The sequence below is a fragment of the Sorex araneus genome, chromosome 2 (genome assembly GCF_027595985.1).
Source record: "Sorex araneus isolate mSorAra2 chromosome 2, mSorAra2.pri, whole genome shotgun sequence".
NCBI lineage: Eukaryota > Metazoa > Chordata > Mammalia > Eulipotyphla > Soricidae > Sorex > Sorex araneus.
The window spans coordinates 259,057,163-259,075,001 of NC_073303.1; the positions used below are offsets into that span (position 1 = coordinate 259,057,163).

Genomic DNA, 17,839 nt, shown 5'->3' on the forward strand with positions numbered 1-17,839 from the left:
CTACCGAGAGTATCCGGCCCACACGGCAGAGCCTGGCAAGCTACCCCTGGCCAATTCGATATGCCAAAAACAGTAACAAGTCTCATAATGGAGACGTTACTGGTGCCCGCTCGTGCAAATCGATGAACAACGGGAGAACAATGCTACAGTGCTAAAGGGAAAATAGAGCAGAGCAAATTTAGAGGTTGAACAAGACTAGGCTGGCTCTTCAAGCCCGTTCTCTCTTGAACACGCCAGTCTGTTTCTCAGCTGCAGTGCTCTCTCTTGAACACATTTCCCCACTTACTCTCCTCTCACATCTTTCTAAATAAATTTCAATAAAGCTATGTTGCTTCACTTTAAAAACAGGCTTAGATAATAGCTGCATTTCAATCGGTGACAGAAAAAAATGTATCTATACTTAGAGATATAGCACAACGAGGAAGACATTTGCCTGCCACGCGGCTGACCTGGTTTCAATCCCTGGCACCCGTGAGCACTGCCAGGAGTGATTCCTGAGCCCAGCGCCAGGAATAAGTCCTGAGCACTGTCAGGTGTGACCAGGGGAAAAAAAAATAGGGCTTGGAGAGATAGTTAAAGGGAAAAATACCTGTACACTGAGTGAGTACATGCTGTGCACACGAGAGGCCCAAGCTCTGGCCCCCAGCGTATGGTCCCTCTAAGCAATGCCGTTTGCGACACCACCCCCTCCCCCTCAAAAAACAAAATTGAGGGGCTGGAGCAATAGCACGGCGGGTAGGGCATTTGCCTTGCACACAGCCAACCCGGGTTCGACTCCCAGCATCCCATAGGGTCCCCCAGCACCGCCAGGAGTGATTCCTGAGTGCAGAGCCGGGAGGAACCCGTAACCCCAGTGCACCGCTGGGTGCGACCCAAAAAGCAAAAAAAAAAAAAAAAAAAAAAGCAGCTGGTGATCCTTGTTAAACAGGGATTAATGAGGATTTCTTCTTTTTTTTTTTTTCTTGGGGGGGGGGAAGGTTGTTGTTTTGTTTTTCGAGCCAGACCCAGCGATGCTCGCGGCTGACTCCTGGCGGTGCCGGGGATCGAACCCGGGTCGTGAGTGCGCGAGGCAAACGCCCTCCCCGCTGTTAAGTACCTCCCCAGCCTGGTCTAGGCATTTTAAGACTTTCCTTTTCCCTTTACCTCCCCAGTTCCTGCGATTCTAAAACAAAATCGACTGTTCAGAAACCGTGGGCCGAAAGGAGCGCCAAGTCACACCGCGCCCTGGCAGCCCGCGGCAACCCGCTGTCGAGGAACTGGCCCAAAACCTCGCGAGACCGCCGGCGCGGTGACGTCACGCCCGCGCTCCAGTGCGCAAGCGCTCGCGCGCGCCGCCCGGAAGCTGCCGCGGGGGCCGCCGGGAGAGGGAAGAAGCCGGAAGTAAACAGTGCGCGTCTTGGGTTTGTTTCTCTGCGATTTTCGGTCGCCGGCGGCGGGTCCAGGTAAGAAACGATCCTGAAAGCTTAGGTGCGTGTCGGTGAAGCTTCGGGGCCTCCAAAAGTGAGCCGAACGCGCCGAATTCCAAGGGAGCACTCAATAAAAGGGGTCGAAGAAGACCCAGGAGGGAGCCGCGGTCCCAAGACTCAGACTTAGTAACTCGGCCCAGGCTAGGGACATATATATATATATATATATATATATATATGCATATGCATACATATACATGCATGTGAAGAATTATTCTGTGCCAGGGCAGAGAGGCCACTTCCACGGGTTGGCTCAGAGCATGCGAGAGGCCCGGTTCCGTCCCGGATCCTGCAGGGTCCCTACGGCACCGCCAAGAAGCCGCCCCCGAGCCCCAACCCGGGGAAAGCCCCTGAGCGAGTCGGGTGTGGCCGGAAAATCAAAAACAAAACATGCACGCGCCCACACACACATACAAATAGATGCTTTTGGTGCAGAAGGCGAGGAGTAATAGCTAATCGTGACTATTATAATAATAGCCAGTATATTACTATATATAGCATATTACTATATTACTAATAATATGATAATAGCTAGTAGTGACTTGTGCCTCTTGAGAATGTAGCTAGTCTGAATAAATATAAAATGGTTTGGTTTTTTGTTTTTTGGGGTTTTTTTTTTGCCTTTTGGGTCACTCCTGGCTTTGCACTCAGGAATTACTCCTGGCGGTCCTCAGGGGACCATATGGAATGCTGGGAATCGAACCCAGGTTGGCTGCGTGCAAGGCAAACGCCCTACCCGCTGTGCTATCACTCCAGCCCCTTAAAATGTTTGTTTTTTTTTTGCCTGTTACATGTTGAAATAGTAGCATGTTTGGATATACTAACTAAATTGTAAAGATAGTTCTTTTTTTCTTAAAGATGACCTGTGGAATAAATTTTAAACGATTTGTAAAGCTGGTATATTTCTCTTGGACGCTGCTACCCTGGACACTGCTCAATTTTGGGTATTGGGACTTGATCCATCAAATTTGTCTTTTATTGAAAAATAACACTGCTGGGAAGTACACTGGTGATGGGTGTGCTGTTGAAATTATGTGCACGAGAAGCCATCATTAACAGTATTACAAATCAGATTCCCCAAGAAATTGTTTTAAGAAAAAATAACGCTGCAGTGTGGAGCATTAAGTAGAAGTGTAGGATAACATGGGGTTTGTCCTTTTTGCCTTGCCTTAGGGAACATAGTTTACCTTAAAGCAATGTCCTTTCTGTATGGACACAGGAAGACAATATTGTGCTTATAACTTGGGAGTTGATTGACTCCAATAATATTTACTCCTGAGCATCTGCTTTCTCAACTCAGTTGCCCTTAATTCCTAACACCCCAAAAACAGGGTCCTGACAAGGGACAGGATGGATTCAGGGCAAGCCCAGGACAAGCGGTGAGTTATGTGCTACCCTGGCATCGAGATAGGCCAGGCCAAAGCACCACAATACTCAACTATAAGTTGAGGGCATGATCATGGACAATGCTGTCATGATCCAAAGGTAACGACGAGACTAGGACCCTGCTGGGGTTAGGAAGATTAACCTGGCCTGAGGAGTGTGGTCTGGATTATATAGTAAATGTCCTCAGGAAGAACCAAACTTTAAGGTTATATCTCTTACTGTGCTCATACAGAATAACATTGTTAGAAATATTAGAAGTAGATTTACTATAACTAAGTAGATTACTAGCTCACACCCTGATACACCCTTGTTTGGACCCCCACCCTTGAGTGGATCTCCTTAGATGAGATTTTGTTAATCTCCTCAAGAAATGGTCTTACCCTTCTTTGTTGATTTGTTGATGTTAAACCCACCTTTGTGTCACCACCCTATGTAGTTTGCTATATAAACTAAGACTGTGGGGCACTGAGGGGGAGAAAGAAGACAAGGGAGACAGAGGAGATAGGAGAGACAGAAGAAGGAGACAGAAGAAGACAGACCAAGATAGAAGAGACAGGAGAGGCAGAAGAAGAAGACAGAGGAAGAAGACACAAGACACAAAGAGACAGACGCAGAGACGAAGAGACACAGACGAAGAGAGCACAGTGGCACACACATAAGCAGAGCACAAGGTGAAAGAAGTGAGAGTGAGCGGGGCAGAAAGGGAATATTAGAAGATTCAGAGAGAGATCGAGAACGGGGAGGAAGCAGCGAGAGAGACAGGAGTGTATAGAGAGGAGATTGGAATAAACTGCGATTGAGACCAACCAGCTTGGCTCCGTTCCTTCCTTAGCCTGCCTCATCATCGCCATCAACCTCCCCGGGGTGGTGGAAGCGGCTGGAGACTACCAAACGCCGGCAGCGGGAGAGATAGAGCCCCACTGGTCCCTCTTCTCTTTTGTTACACAAGAAGGAACCAGAAGAGACCAATAAGTAGAAAAGTGTAGTAATGGAGTCTAAAATAGTAGCATTGAAAAATAGGGAGAAGTAGAATTTGGTAACCGTTCCTATTGATAAAATAAGGGATTATCTGAAACTCCCATGTAAAGGGATGGATGTGTTGTCTATTATTGAAACTATGAGAGAAAATAGTGGGCTGAGAGTAGACTCAAAGAGGATCACGTGTTAAATTCAGATTTCTTGAGTTTACATGTCTCTGAAACCTGTAAGTGAATGGAGATGCTATGTATGAAGAATATATATGTATTCAGCAGAACATATATATTCAGTAGAATATATATTCAATAGAGAATATACATATATGTATTCAGGTACATATACGTATATATGTATCTGATGCTCAAATAAGAGACCTGGACTCAGGTATGGATTGAAGACCCAAAAGTGGCTATGTGACTTGTAATGGTTTCACTGGTGCATTCATGAAAGCCTAGCTCACACGGGTATGTATTTCTTCCTTTCTTTATCCAGGAGGTCAGATCACCATGGCAGCTGCTGCTGTGGATGCAGCTAACGCTGCTCCACTGTCAGGATCCAAAGAAATGAGTTTGGAGGAACCAAAGAAAATGACGAGAGAGGACTGGAGAAAGAAGAAGGAGCTGGAAGAACAACGGAAACTGGGTAATGCTCCTGCCGAAGTTGATGAAGAAGGGAAGTAAGTACTTTAATTATTCATATAAACTGCTCATTCATAATTCAAATTCATGTCTAGTTCATTTATCAAATTCTAAACCTTTGGTGGGACAGGAAGCTCTTTAACATTAAATCATTTTTAAAATTTGTATTACTATATTATGGAGTGAGCGTATCTCTTTCTCTTCCCACGATGATAATTTGTTCTTAGGCTTAATACAGCTATCTTTGTAATATGTGATCGATTCTTTTAATCATTTATAATAATTTTTTTTAATTTTATTACAGAGACATCAACCCTCATATTCCTCAGTATATATCTTCTGTACCATGGTACATTGATCCATCAAAAAGACCTACTTTAAAGCACCAGAGACCACAGCCAGAGAAACAGAAGCAGTATAGCTCGTCTGGAGAATGGTACAAGAGGGGTGTCAAAGAGGTATGCCTGTACCTACAGAACTGAAGATTTTTTAGAACCTTTAATGTGAGAGAGAGAGTACACTGTGCCTGAACTCAGTCCCTGGCATACATAGGCCTCCTGAGCATTGCTGAATAGGGCTCTGGAGGCCCCAAGCAGCACTATATCCTCCAACTCTAGTGCAAACCAAATGGGATCACTGGGAGTGGCCCTAGGGGCCCCTGAGCACTATAGCTGCACTATATAGTGTAGAAAAAGGGGGTCAGAGAGATACAGCGGGTAGGGTACTTGCCTTGCACACGGCCAACTTGGTTCAGTCACTGGCATATGATCCCCCAAACACTGCCAGGAGTGACTCCTGAATGCAGAGCCAGGAGTAAGTCCTGAGCACTGTTGGGATACACTGCCTCCTTTCAAAAATAAAGAAAAGGAAAAGATTATATAATCTTCCCTCTAGTATTCAGTTGTATAATACTTCTTTAATTTCTGTGATCTCTTCATAAATTGTATTTTGCTGAATTTCTTAACCGTTTTTTAAAATATGGAGGCACCCTACTTCACCTCTTAATCATTGCATCAGAAACATTTCCTCCGCCCCTCTTGCCAGAGAGCCCGGCAAGCTACCGAGAGTATCTCGCCTACACGGCAGAGCCTGGCAAGCTACCGTGGTGTATTCAGTATGCCAAAAACAGTAACAAAAAGTCTCACAATGGAGACGTTACTGGTGCCCGCTCGAGCAAATAGATGAATAATGGGATGACAGTGATGATGATCAGAAACATAATAAAAGCTAAAGTTGATTCCTTTAGGGGCTGGAGTGATAGCATGGTGGGTAGGGCGTTTGCCTTGCGCGCAGCCGACCTGGGTTAATTCCCAGCATTCCATATGGTCCCCCGACTGAGCACCGCCAGGAGTGATCCCTGAGTGCATGAGCCAGGAGTAACCCCTGTGCATCGCAGGGTGTGACCCAAAAAGCATAATTAATAAATAAAGTTGATTTCTTTATAGGCGAGGATGCTAGAGCCACACCCAGACCTGCTGGTGGGTCACTGCTAGTGGGGCTACCACAGGTGGTCCTGTGTCCTGTGGAACTAACCGTATGCCAGACAGGAACCTTAACCTCTATCTTTCCGGGCCCCACCTTTTTATTTTAACTCATTAGAAAATAGCTTGTGTGCATTGTGCTGCTTTATCTTTGTTTCTTCCCTAAAGTTTTGGCCACAGCCATTGATGCAGAAGGCAGAGATGAGGTGTTTACACCTTGCTCAGTGCTTGGGGGAGGGGGAACCAAGTGATTCCAGAGTTCAAACCTGGGGTTCCTACATGAATGAATATATGTGCTCCAGCCTGTTAAGTCATCTCTCTGGCCCTACTTTTAGTGTGTTTGATAATGACAGTAATATTCTGTAACAGAACTCTAGTACATTTACAAATTTTAGGAAAGTTAGTTTCAATTCCATGCTTTAATTTGTTATCCATATAACAGCAGATTCACTTATGTGCCAATGCTATCTTCGAAAAATTTAGTCCAGAATCACTCTTACATCTAGTTGATGTGGTGATACTTGGGCCGGTGGCATGACAGCCCACCAGGACAACCGAGGGATGCCTAGAGGTTTCCAGGAGCCAGTGGTGCTCAGGAGATCATGTGATGTCGGGATTCAAATTCGGGTCCTGGCGTATGCCAGGCTTGCTCCCCTGACCACTGAGTTCTTTTCTCAGACCACCGAACTGGTCCATTTGCAGGGGGAGGTAGGCTGAGTTCTTGATAACTGATAACTGAGTTCTTGATAACATCAGTCCAAGTGTGATGTTATTCTTCATTTGTCTAGCTGATGGTTTATGTCATTTTGATACTTTCTGAGATCTGGGATATAGTTTATTAAGTTAATGTCTTTTTACCTAATTTCCCCTTTTGCTTGAGTAAATCTTCCTTGCATTTTCTTCTATAAAAATGTGTTACTTTTGTAGATTTTTGCAGTGATTTCCAACTTCTTCAAATAAGTAAAATACTTTTTTTTTTCTTACATTCATTCATAGAATTCCATAACTACCAAATACCGCAAGGGAGCGTGTGAAAACTGTGGGGCCATGACACACCAAAAAAAAGACTGCTTTGAGGTAAGTACACCCTCGAGAGTTTTAGAAACTATTGCCAGAGTCTTTTTCCTAATGAGAGAACTTAATTCTAGATCTTTCACCAAAAATTTGAACAAATACAAAAATTAGAGTAAACAAATTGTTTTGAGGCCACACCCAGTGGTGCTCTGAGTCCAGGGATCACTACTGCTGGTGCTCAGGGGACCATAGGGGGTGGCAGGAGCACAAGCCAGTTGGCCACGTGCAAGGCAAGCCTCTACCCATTACACTATGATTTGAGTGCCTTGAATAAAAAGTTTTTGCTGAAAGACCAAGTGACAGTTGAATAGGGCATAAAGTCCCATGGTACATTCATGCTCACTCAATAAAGGTTATATGAAATTTTATTCTGAGCCACAGATACTTAGGAAATGATTTGACCTTACTTTTTCAGAGACCGAGGCGAGTTGGAGCAAAATTTACAGGGACTAATATAGCTCCAGATGAACATATTCAGCCTCAGTTGATGTTTGATTATGATGGGAAGCGGGATCGGTGGAATGGCTACAATCCAGAGGAGCACATGAAAATTGTAGAAGAATATGCCAAAGTGGATCTGGTAAGCAGAGTTCCCTGCTCTCCCTCCCATCCCTGAAGAATGGGTGAACGTTTTGCCATATTCTAACAGCCCTGGTGTTGAGATTTCCAACTGAATGCTAGGAATTTTATTACAGTAAAGCACTGATGTGAATTCATTACCCAAAATAATATGCTGGCACTATGTAACAGCATTTATTCTTATTTGATTCTTGTATTTTTCTCTTGGATTAATGTCACAAGAGTCTAAAACCATGAGAAGAGGTTAGAAAGCTTGTGGCTTTTGAATTTATGAATTCTGGTTCCCTAAACTCCTTATCTTGCCCATGGCCTATTTTGTTTCATTTCAAATTCAGGTGTGGTTTGGGGGGTTGGGGAAGACACCCAGCTGTGCTCAGGGTTTACTCCTCATTCTTCTTTGATAACTCCTGGAGACCATATATCGGGCCAAGGATCAAATCTCAGTCAGCCACTTGCAAGGCAGATGCCTTCTCCTCTGTACTATCTCTCCAGCCCCACTTAACGATTGTCATGTTGCATTTTTTCAAATAAATATTTTTTAAATTGAGTTTTTACATTAAACCCTAAATCTTTTCTAGAGGGGTGCTAAATGGTTTCCCCCTACATCCCAAAAGAGAACATTAGGCCATGTATGTTGACACCTCTGGTCTGGAGCTACATGAAATCTCAGAATTTTATCCAGTAACTTTTTTTTTTTTGGAGGGTGTGTGTTGGGGGTAAGTGGGGGGGGGGGGGGGGGGCGGGGGTGATCACACCCAGCAGTGCATAAGTCTTACTCCTGGCTCTGCACTCAGGGATCAGTCCTAGTGAACTCAGTGACTGTATAGGATGCCAGGGATCAAACCCAGGTTGTCCACATACAAAGCAAGTACCCTACCTGCTGTTCTATCTCTCAGGTTCCCCAGTAGCCCTTTCTGAAAACAGTTAACTTTAAATACATTAAAAAATGTTTGAGGCTGGGAATGTAGAGAAGCGGTAGAGTTCGCACCTTACAAATACGAGACCCTGGGATTCACCCAGTACCAAAAATATGCATAAATTTAAAAAGGATTTATTAGATGCATAAGTAATTGTCTTTTTTTCCCTCCCCATTTAGGCAAAGCGAACACTGAAAGCCCAAAAACTCCAAGAAGAATTAGCCTCGGGAAAACTAGTGGAACAGGCTGTAAGTATTAAAAATGATCACTAAAAGTCCTTCAGGCTCTTTGAAAACAACTGAAATTTCAAACCGTAATACATTTTAGAGTTATCCGGTTAGGAAGATTTTAGAGGCTACAGCACGGGCCCAGGGGTGCATGCTTTCCATTCAGTAGCCCTGGATCTGGTTTTTGGGGGGCCACACCTGGCAGTGCTCGGGGCTGACTCCTGCCTGTACTCCGGGATCACTCCTGGCAAGACTTTGGGGACCATATGGTGCCGGGGGTCCAACCCTGGTCAGCCGTATGCAAGGCAAGTCCCCGACTCACTGTCCTGTCTCCCAAGCCCCCTGGAGTCCTGGGTTTGATCTGTAGCCTTTGAGGTCTGCCAACTGTTCCCCTCCTCCCACAAACCAAAGAAAAAAGAAAAACAAAGATTTCCAAGAGTGTGCATTTGAGGGGAAAGGTAAAACGAACATAGAGTTCATAGGCGTATAAACTGACGCAGTCATTTTAGAAAGAATGTTGCCATCAAGTATTTATGTACCATATTTGGAATTAAATTGGTATATTCCATTTTAAAGTGTTTCCCAGTGTTCAGAAAAATCATTTATAAATACATTAATTGCAGCACTTTTATAACACAAGGTAAAATAGTTTGCATGGCCCAGAATAGAAGCTAGTGAAGCAAGCTATCCTGCCTTTGCATGATAGGACACTATAAAACTAAAAAAGGGGATGGAGCGATAGCACTGTGGGTAGGGCTTTGCCTTGCATGCACCAGTGTCACACAAAAAAGCAAAAAAAATAAAAGAACATTGTAAAATTCTTGAAACAGCTTTCATGGAGATTCTCTCTAACAACACTGAATAGCGCTTAATGTTTTTAACATGTCACTGAAACATAGTATCACATAAGAAAAATACCAGATTGCAGTATAAATCAGTGAATTTTTATTTTCACTCTATTTTTAGCATTTCCTATATTTTCCTTTGTAAGCTGTATAGCTGGGCAACTAAAGTTATACATAAAAATAAAAGATGATTCGGAGCCAAAATGATCGTACAGTGGGTAGGGCATGTGCTTTGCACACGGCAAACCCGGGTTCAATCCCCAGCAACCTGTATGGTCCCCCGACCACCATCATTAATAATTCCTGAGCACAGAGCCAGGAGTAATTACCCCTGAGCAATGCCAGGTAAGACCTAAAAAATAAAAATAAATAAAAGATGGGCTGGGAAAATGGCACAGGAGTCAGAGGCACATTCTTTGCAACTCATGGCCCCCTGAGTCCTGCTCCGTGTAGCCACTGTGGTCCCTCGTACCATATGGCCCACGGAGCACTGTGTCCCCAGACCTCCACACTGAACTGTGTGGCCCAGTTGTTGCTGTGCCACTGGGAATCACTTCCCCCAGAAAGCAAAACAAGATATTTCAGCCAGTTTGTTTTCTTGTTTCAGTCTGTCAACTTCATGAAGTATTTCATACTTAGTAGAGTTGAAGTCTTTTCAGCAAATTTATGCACAAATAAATAATAGATGAAAATTAATAATAGATGAAAACAAATAAATAATAGATGAAAACACTGAGTTTTCTCATTTACATTCCTAGAAGGCATTCTTAGGAAATACGAATCATATAGCAAAACAGAATAAAGTCATCGCAAGTCAGGAGCCAGTAAGGCCCTAAAATCCAGCCGTGCCTTTGGGTAGCCCAGCCTGACCTGCAGTCGGGCCAGACCAGTCCCCTGTACCATGTCCAGTCCCCTGCGCAGTGCCAGGAGGAAGCCCTGAGCCCCACTGCCGGTGGCCCGGATACCTAAAAGGAAAGTAAGTTTTAGTGCGTGCTAGGAGAGCTAACACGGCGGGGACGGTGCTTGGCTTCCATGAAGATGACCCCAGCTCTAGTCCCACCACATGAAACACCAAGCTCAGCCAAGACTGCCAGGTTGGGGCCCAAAAACCAAAAAAGAAGTAAAATGTTGATGTCACATAGCTGCCATTCGGAAAGTAAATTTTTGCTTCTACCAGAATTGCTTATGTAATTTTTCATACAAAGTCTGACTTCATGGGAGGTGCCCAGGGGCTGTTCCAGAGACATCTGTAGTACTGGCCATTTGCTTCACGCAAGGCAAGTGCCCTACCTCCTGCCTCACCAACCCTTGAAGCCTTTAAAAAGTAGCATAATGAAATCCGGACTTTATATAGGCATTTTTTGTCGTTTGAGACATTCCTTATCAGCTGTTAATGAAGAAAGAAGTGTCTTTATGACGAGGATTTTAGACTTAACATCACAATATAGTATTAACTGAGTTGATTTGTTCATTCCTTAAATTTTATAAAGGCGTTAAAGTTTTGAATTTAATGACACTTCTTACCTGATCCTAGTATCTTTTGTGTGGGGAGGGGTCTTAGGGAGCAGTTAATACAAAACTAAAGGGGTTTATTGAATACATTGGCAATGCGTGTTTATGGGTTGGGTTTCTGTTACTTTTGTACTGAGAATTTTCTAGAAATTTTCTGGGTTTATAGACTAATAAAATTAACTGTTCACAGTGATATATTTGTACTCAGTTTTTGTACTCTTAGTAGCGAAATGTGAAGATTTATTACATCAAGTTTTTAAGTATTGAATAATTAGTTAAGTGGTATAAAATTAGGAAATTTATTTTCCTTCTTTGGTCTTACAGAATTCTCCAAAACACCAGTGGGGAGAAGAGGAACCAAATTCTCAGGCGGTAATATTTGCTCTGTTAGAACTTTCCATTTCTGTTGGCTAATAGTAATAACGCTGATGCTAATGATAGTGGCGTTAAAGAACCCAAGTGTGTATATAAGGTGTTTGGTAAAAGAACGGAAAACAAAAACTAGATGCTGTCTCTTTTAACCATTTTCTTTCTCTTTAGGAAAAGGATCATAACAGTGAAGATGAGGATGAAGATAAATATGCAGATGACATCGACATGCCTGGACAGAACTTTGATTCCAAGAGACGGATCACTGTCCGGAATCTCAGGATTCGAGAAGATATAGCAAAAGTAAGGCTTGACAAACAACTGCATATATTTGGAAACTGATTATCTTCCATAGTGAATTTTGCCTACTTACCTAGTATCTGGACAGGTGGGGTTAATGTAGTCAATTGTTTCAAGATTAGGGATTATCTGACATTTCACCTTCATCAATCTTGCACATACATTTAATTGGTTGTGATAAATTTCAGGTTTTTTTCATGTAAATACACATTGATGTATATTTTCCTTCTACAGTATTTGCGGAACTTAGATCCAAATTCTGCTTACTATGATCCCAAAACCAGAGCAATGAGAGAGAATCCCTATGCTAACGCAGGAAAAAATCCAGACGAGTAAGTATCAAGTTACTCGGGGGTGGAAAATTCTAATCATAAAAATTCAACAAAAATGGAACGTCTATGGCTGGATTTGGAAAGAATTAAATTTCTTTGAATAGATGCCTGAAACTTTTTAATTTGTATTTACAGAGTGAGCTATGCAGGTGACAACTTCGTCAGATACACGGGTGATACCATTTCAATGGCTCAAACACAGTGTAAGTGCTTGCCATATGTTGAGATAATGTATATCAATTCAAAAGAAATGTTGGGGGACATTTTTTAAAGCTTGTTTTCAAGAAGCGTGCAGTAAACGTAACTACCAACTCACGAAGGTGTTCTAAATCACTCCAGTGTTCGCTTGGGAAGCCTATGACAAAGGATCGGAAGTGCATCTACAAGCTGATCCCACGAAACTCGAACTGTTGTATAAGTCCTTCAAAGTCAAGAAAGAAGACTTCAAAGAGCAGCAGAAAGAAAGCATCTTAGAAAAGGTGATTTTGCCCAGAATGCTCAAGAAGACATTCCTAAAAGAGAAATGAGCAGTTAACAAACGTTCACTTTACATGTGGGATAACACAGAACACAGGGTCCCTATTAATTCATCGGGAGGTATGCTTTGCCACAAAACCTCCTCAAGGCTTAGTTGCCTAATAGAAAACATTTGTATTCCTCACAGTTGTGTTTGTCAGCTGGGTTCCCTGGTCTGAGCCCTCCCATCTGAGGCTGCATGAGCTAAGAGACCTCACTCTGGTTTCTGGCAGTTAGCAGACCTCGTCTGTGCTGAGGATCTGCATCTGAACTAGTTTGTCTCGACCCACACCAGCTTTCCTCCTCTGGTGCCAGCTAGCCCAGATTCTTTACCAGACAGTCTCAGGGCTCAAGGGCTTTTCAGATTTTTGCGTCATATTTCCCAGTTTCTATGGGAAGTATAAGAAATATACCCAGACCTAGATTAAAGTGCTAGAGAAACCATCTCTATCAGAGAAAGGCTGCGAAGTTATGTGGAAAGTGAGCATATATACAAAAAAAAAGATGATTTTTGGCCTTTTTATAGTCATATTGAATCACTCAATATGACTAGCAACTGAAACATCTTTTTGTAGCCCATGTAAACTAGGTGATCGTTTGTTCACTTTTATACAACAAAGCCATGAAAAATATTTTTAATTTTTCTGATTGAAAATAAATGCTTTGGGAACAGGAGTTATAGTACGGTGCGTCAGGGTGCTTGCCTTGCATGCTGCCAGCTGGAGTTTGATCCCCAGCATCCCATATGGTCCCCCAAGCTCCACCAGGAGAGATTCCTGAGTCCACAGTAAGTCCTGAGCATAGGCAGGTGTGGTCCAAAAACCAAAAAAAAGGAAAGGAGGAAGTCCTCTGATAGACATTTGGATGTAAGTCTGTACTGTAAAGCGTATGTAGTAACGCCCAGTGTTCTTGCAGTGACATTTGGATGTAAGTCTGTACTGTAAAGCGTATGTAGTAATGCCCAGTGTTCTTGCAGTATGGCGGCCAAGAACACCTGGATGCCCCTCCGGCAGAACTGCTCTTAGCTCAGACCGAAGACTATGTGGAATACTCAAGACACGGGACCGTCATCAAAGGGCAGGAGCGGGCTGTGGCCTGCTCCAAGTACGAGGAGGACGTGAAGATCCACAACCACACAGTAAGCGTGACACCCGAGCCCTGTCCTGTGCTTGGTAGCATTTCGCTTCAGATTGCTTTTCCCATGTGTCTGTTTGCTTTAGAGTACATTTCCTTTTACGAGAACCAACAACATCCTTTCCTTTTGACATTTAAACTTTGCATTATAAAATATTTTTTAAAAAATAAAGAGTGCAGGGGCTGGAGCAATAGCACAGCGGGGAGGGCGTTTGCCTTGCACGTGGCCGACCCGGGTTCGAATCCCAGCATCCCATATGGTCCCCTGAGCACCGCCAGGAGTAATTCCTGAGTGTAGAACCAGGAGTAACCCCTGTGCATCGCCAGGTGTGACCCAAAAAGCAAAATAAAATAAAGAGTGCATAGGTTGAAAACACTTTTATATATCATGCCGTCATGCGTATGGTGTATGTGCACTTCAGTACTTTGATTTGTACGTATAATATTATATATAATGTAAAAGCGTTTGTTCGTTTGCCAAACTCTGAGCCTTCTGGGAGCCCTGCCCTCCCTCCAAAAGAATTCTGCATTATGTATCCCCGATCATTTGAGTGACCCAAATTTTGGAGTTTCCTTTTAAATTAGATGATGTTTAGGTGAGCCATAAAGTACAGCAGTATGCAGCCAGTCTTGGTTTGTCTCCTAGTGCCAATATGATGTCCCGAGCACAGCCAGGTGTAGCCCTACCTCCAATAAAAATAACCTCACTTTCTCTCTCTATCTCTCTCCCGCTCCACCTCTCTGCAGCATATTTGGGGATCATACTGGAAAGATGGCCGATGGGGATACAAGTGTTGTCACTCCTTTTTCAAGTATTCCTACTGTACTGGAGAGGCTGGGAAGGAGGTTGCTGTAAGTAGAGGCCCTTGTGCTCTCATTGGTGTAAAAGAAAACTCTCAAAATCTGTATGAAACGTTATCTTCTTGTGTTTCAAATTTTACTGTTTCTTACCTGACTGGCAACTACGACATTGAAGTCAAATCACATCTCTTTTTTCATTTCTTCCACAGAATTCTGAGGAATGTATTCTAAATGATACAACTGAAGAAGAGTCCGTGAAAAAGCCTCAAACCCTTATGGAGGTAAATATATAAAGAATCATTTGTTCGCAGTTTTTGATTAAGGCAGAACTTTAGAACTCAGTTTTTGCATTAGTAACACTATATTTCAATCTTGTCAGATACATCAGGAAAAACTAAAAGAAGAGAAAAAGAAGAAAAAGAAGAAGAAGAAGCATCGAAAGAGTAGCTCAGATAGTGATGATGAAGAAAAGAAACATGAAAAACTGAAGAAGGTACGTCATGAAACTGAAATAATCAAAGGGGTGATCGTGTTCAGTCTATAGGTCCCTTTTGAAACGTCTAAACCCATCTACAAGTGCGCTGTTTAACTAAGGAAACAACACCAAGTTCGGGTGATTTGCTGAGGTCTAGAAAGAAACGGAGATTCTTATTAATTTCGTGATTTCCTACTTCTTGCTGTGCATCACGAATGCATGCAAGAATGTGCTTTAAAAATCTGTTAGGGGGGCCGGAGCAATAGTACAGCGGGTAGGACGTTTGCCTTGCACGTGGCCGACCAGGGTTTGATTCCCCGCGTCCCATATGGTCTCCCGAGCACTGCCACGGGTGATTCCTGAGTACAGAACCAGGAGTAACCCCTGTGCATTGCCAGGTGTGACCCATAAAGCAAAAAAAAAAAAAAACACCTGTTAGGATTACAGAAAGAATTGCCTAAGTTCACTGTCATTTATAAGTCTAGCAAATCTTTAGGAAAAGTCAGAATTGCAGGTTGCACCACAAGGTTACACCTGGCTACGCTCAGGTCTTACTCAACTTAAATTAATTTTACTTAACATTGAAATGCACATAAGGGCCTGGAGCAATAGTACAGCGGGTAGGGCATTTGCCTTGCTTGAGGCCGACCCACGTTCAATTCCCAGCATCCCATATGGTTCCCCGAGCACCACCAAGAGTAATTCCTGAGTGCAGAGCCAGGAGTAACCCCTGTGCATCGCCAAGTGTGACCCAAAAAACAAAAAAAGAGAAAAAAAAAAAGAAAATGCACATAAGCCAGACCGTGATTAATTGTTCTTAGGAGCAGAAGAGCTTGGAAGCTGGAGCAATAGACAACATGTAGGATGCTTGGGATCCTGGGCACCATATGTGGTCCCCTGGGCCTGCCAAGAGTGATCCCTGAGCAGAGCCAGGAGTAAGCCCTGAGCACTACTGGGTGTGGCCCAAAACCTTTTTAATTTAAAAAATGGAAGAGCTGACTCCCCACCTTTTTAAGGCAGTCTATGCTTCTAAGGGAGCAACTAGTAGTCAGGCCCATTTGAGTGCTCTGCCAATTGACTCAGACCTAGAGCCGTTGCACTCATGTTTCTCTCGCACTACAGGCACTGAATGCCGAGGAGGCCCGCCTTCTTCATGTCAAGGAGATCATGCAGATTGATGAGAGGAAGCGGCCGTACAATAGTATCTATGAAACCCGGGAGCCCACGGAGGAAGAAATGGAGGCGTACAGAATGAAACGCCAGAGGCCAGACGACCCTATGGCCTCCTTCTTAGGACAGTAGAGACCAGTCACAGACATCACCCAGATCCGCAGTGAACTCACTCTTCTCGGCTTCTTGCCGGAGATGGGAAACGGAAAAAATCGTGTCTGTTTTTCATGCTGCCTGACTTAAATAATAAAACTTCCAGAGGTTGCATAGTAAATTCATTCCTCTCCACAGTGACGAAACAAAGAAGAAAAGATGAGGTACATTAAGACGGCGTGTGTGTGTAGTACGCAGACCGGACCCAGGGCCTCGAGCGGGCGAGGCAGGTTCTCCTGCTGAGCCACATCCCTGACCACTTGAGATAATATTCCGCTTCCAGTTTTACATTTGTGACGTAAGAAGCTCTTGCTCTGCCTACCAAGAATACCTTCTCAGTGTTTATTAGGTCTCTTAATTTTTACTTTTTCTTAACTGTGCCCTTAATTTTTATAGAGCCTTTTAGTGTTATCAGACATTTTGAAGGAGGATCTTTTTTTTTTTCTCAATCAGCGCTTTTAATTAATTAAAAATTTGTTTGTTAGTTTGCCTTCTAGGCTTTTTCTGATCTGAAGCTAAGAACAAATTATTCTGTCTCGAGCTTTGGGTCATTGAAAGGAAATCCTTAGGACATGAATAATTTTATCGTCCTATGTCACTCTATGATAATAACTTTTCTGCTTATGCAACTTTGAGTTTTAAAATTCTGTGGACTGCACACTGAGAATGAAATGTTAGCCTTTAAATGGAAACGATCACTACATTGTCATCCTGGAGTCAATGTGTACTTGGTCTTTGGCCATCTGAGTGAGCCTCTAGACAGAAATTCTGTCCTTTATCTGGAAGGATACAGTTTGTCATGCTTTTTGTTCGGAATAATTGTTGGACCAGGGAAATGACTGATGTGCATGCCTGGTATAATCCTCAGCCTCCCTAGTACCCCTGGGAGACCCCCTCAAAAAAATGTATTGTCCATATGTAATAATTGTGAATATTAAATTAGCTTTTAAAAGATTTTAGAATATTTCCATGCCTGATCTTTATAGCCAGCAGGTGTCACCTTATTTATAAATTGTGCAGTAAGTGAAACCTGAGGATACAGATGTGCTCAACTAATAGCATGTATGTGCTATTAATAACAGTGATTGCTATGATGCTCAGGATTTATTTAAAAACATTAGTAACCACCAACAGAAGTGGAATCTTTGAAAAACTCTATGACCTAAGTACATGACATATAGTGGCTGTCTGACCTTTCTAAATTAATAAAATGAACTGGGTTATCTCATTAAAATAGGTCAGAAATAGTGCTGGTTAACTGAATCAAATTTTTAAGTACTATGGATGGATATATGGTATTCAGACTAGTATAAAACTAAAGCATCATCAGGGCTAGAACGATAGCACAGCAGGGAGGGCGTTTGCCTTGCACGTGGCTGACCCGGGTTCAACTCCCAGCATCCCATATGGTCCAAGCAGCGCCAAGAGTGATTCCTGAGTGCATGAGCCAGGATAACCTCTGTGCATCGCCAGGTGTGACCCATTA

General features: G+C 43.1%; 1 protein-coding gene across 1 annotated transcript; it reads left to right on the forward strand.

Annotated features, from left to right (window-relative positions):
- Nucleotides 1–1,331: 1,331 nt before the first annotated feature.
- Nucleotides 1,332–17,305, forward strand: SLU7 (SLU7 homolog, splicing factor). The gene is made up of 16 exons (XM_055128997.1): nucleotides 1,332–1,442; nucleotides 4,323–4,506; nucleotides 4,773–4,926; nucleotides 6,946–7,026; nucleotides 7,439–7,603; nucleotides 8,699–8,767; nucleotides 11,428–11,475; nucleotides 11,644–11,775; nucleotides 12,007–12,104; nucleotides 12,240–12,307; nucleotides 12,444–12,583; nucleotides 13,597–13,758; nucleotides 14,502–14,606; nucleotides 14,765–14,836; nucleotides 14,935–15,048; nucleotides 16,153–17,305. Exons 2-16 carry the CDS (start codon nucleotides 4,337–4,339, stop codon nucleotides 16,330–16,332), a joined length of 1,758 nt encoding a protein of 585 aa, XP_054984972.1. The 5' UTR covers nucleotides 1,332–1,442; nucleotides 4,323–4,336; the 3' UTR covers nucleotides 16,333–17,305.
- The last annotated feature ends 534 nt before the right edge of the window (nucleotides 17,306–17,839 follow it).

Bases quoted from the DNA above. Each gene is read 5' to 3' on its own strand.
- SLU7 (XM_055128997.1), top strand. From the start codon at position 4,337: ATGGCAGCTGCTGCTGTGGATGCAGCTAACGCTGCTCCACTGTCAGGA. The intron at 7,604-8,698 runs GTAAGCAGAGTT...CTCCCCATTTAG, and splicing joins AATATGCCAAAGTGGATCTG to GCAAAGCGAACACTGAAAGC. The intron at 13,759-14,501 runs GTAAGCGTGACA...ACCTCTCTGCAG, and splicing joins TGAAGATCCACAACCACACA to CATATTTGGGGATCATACTG.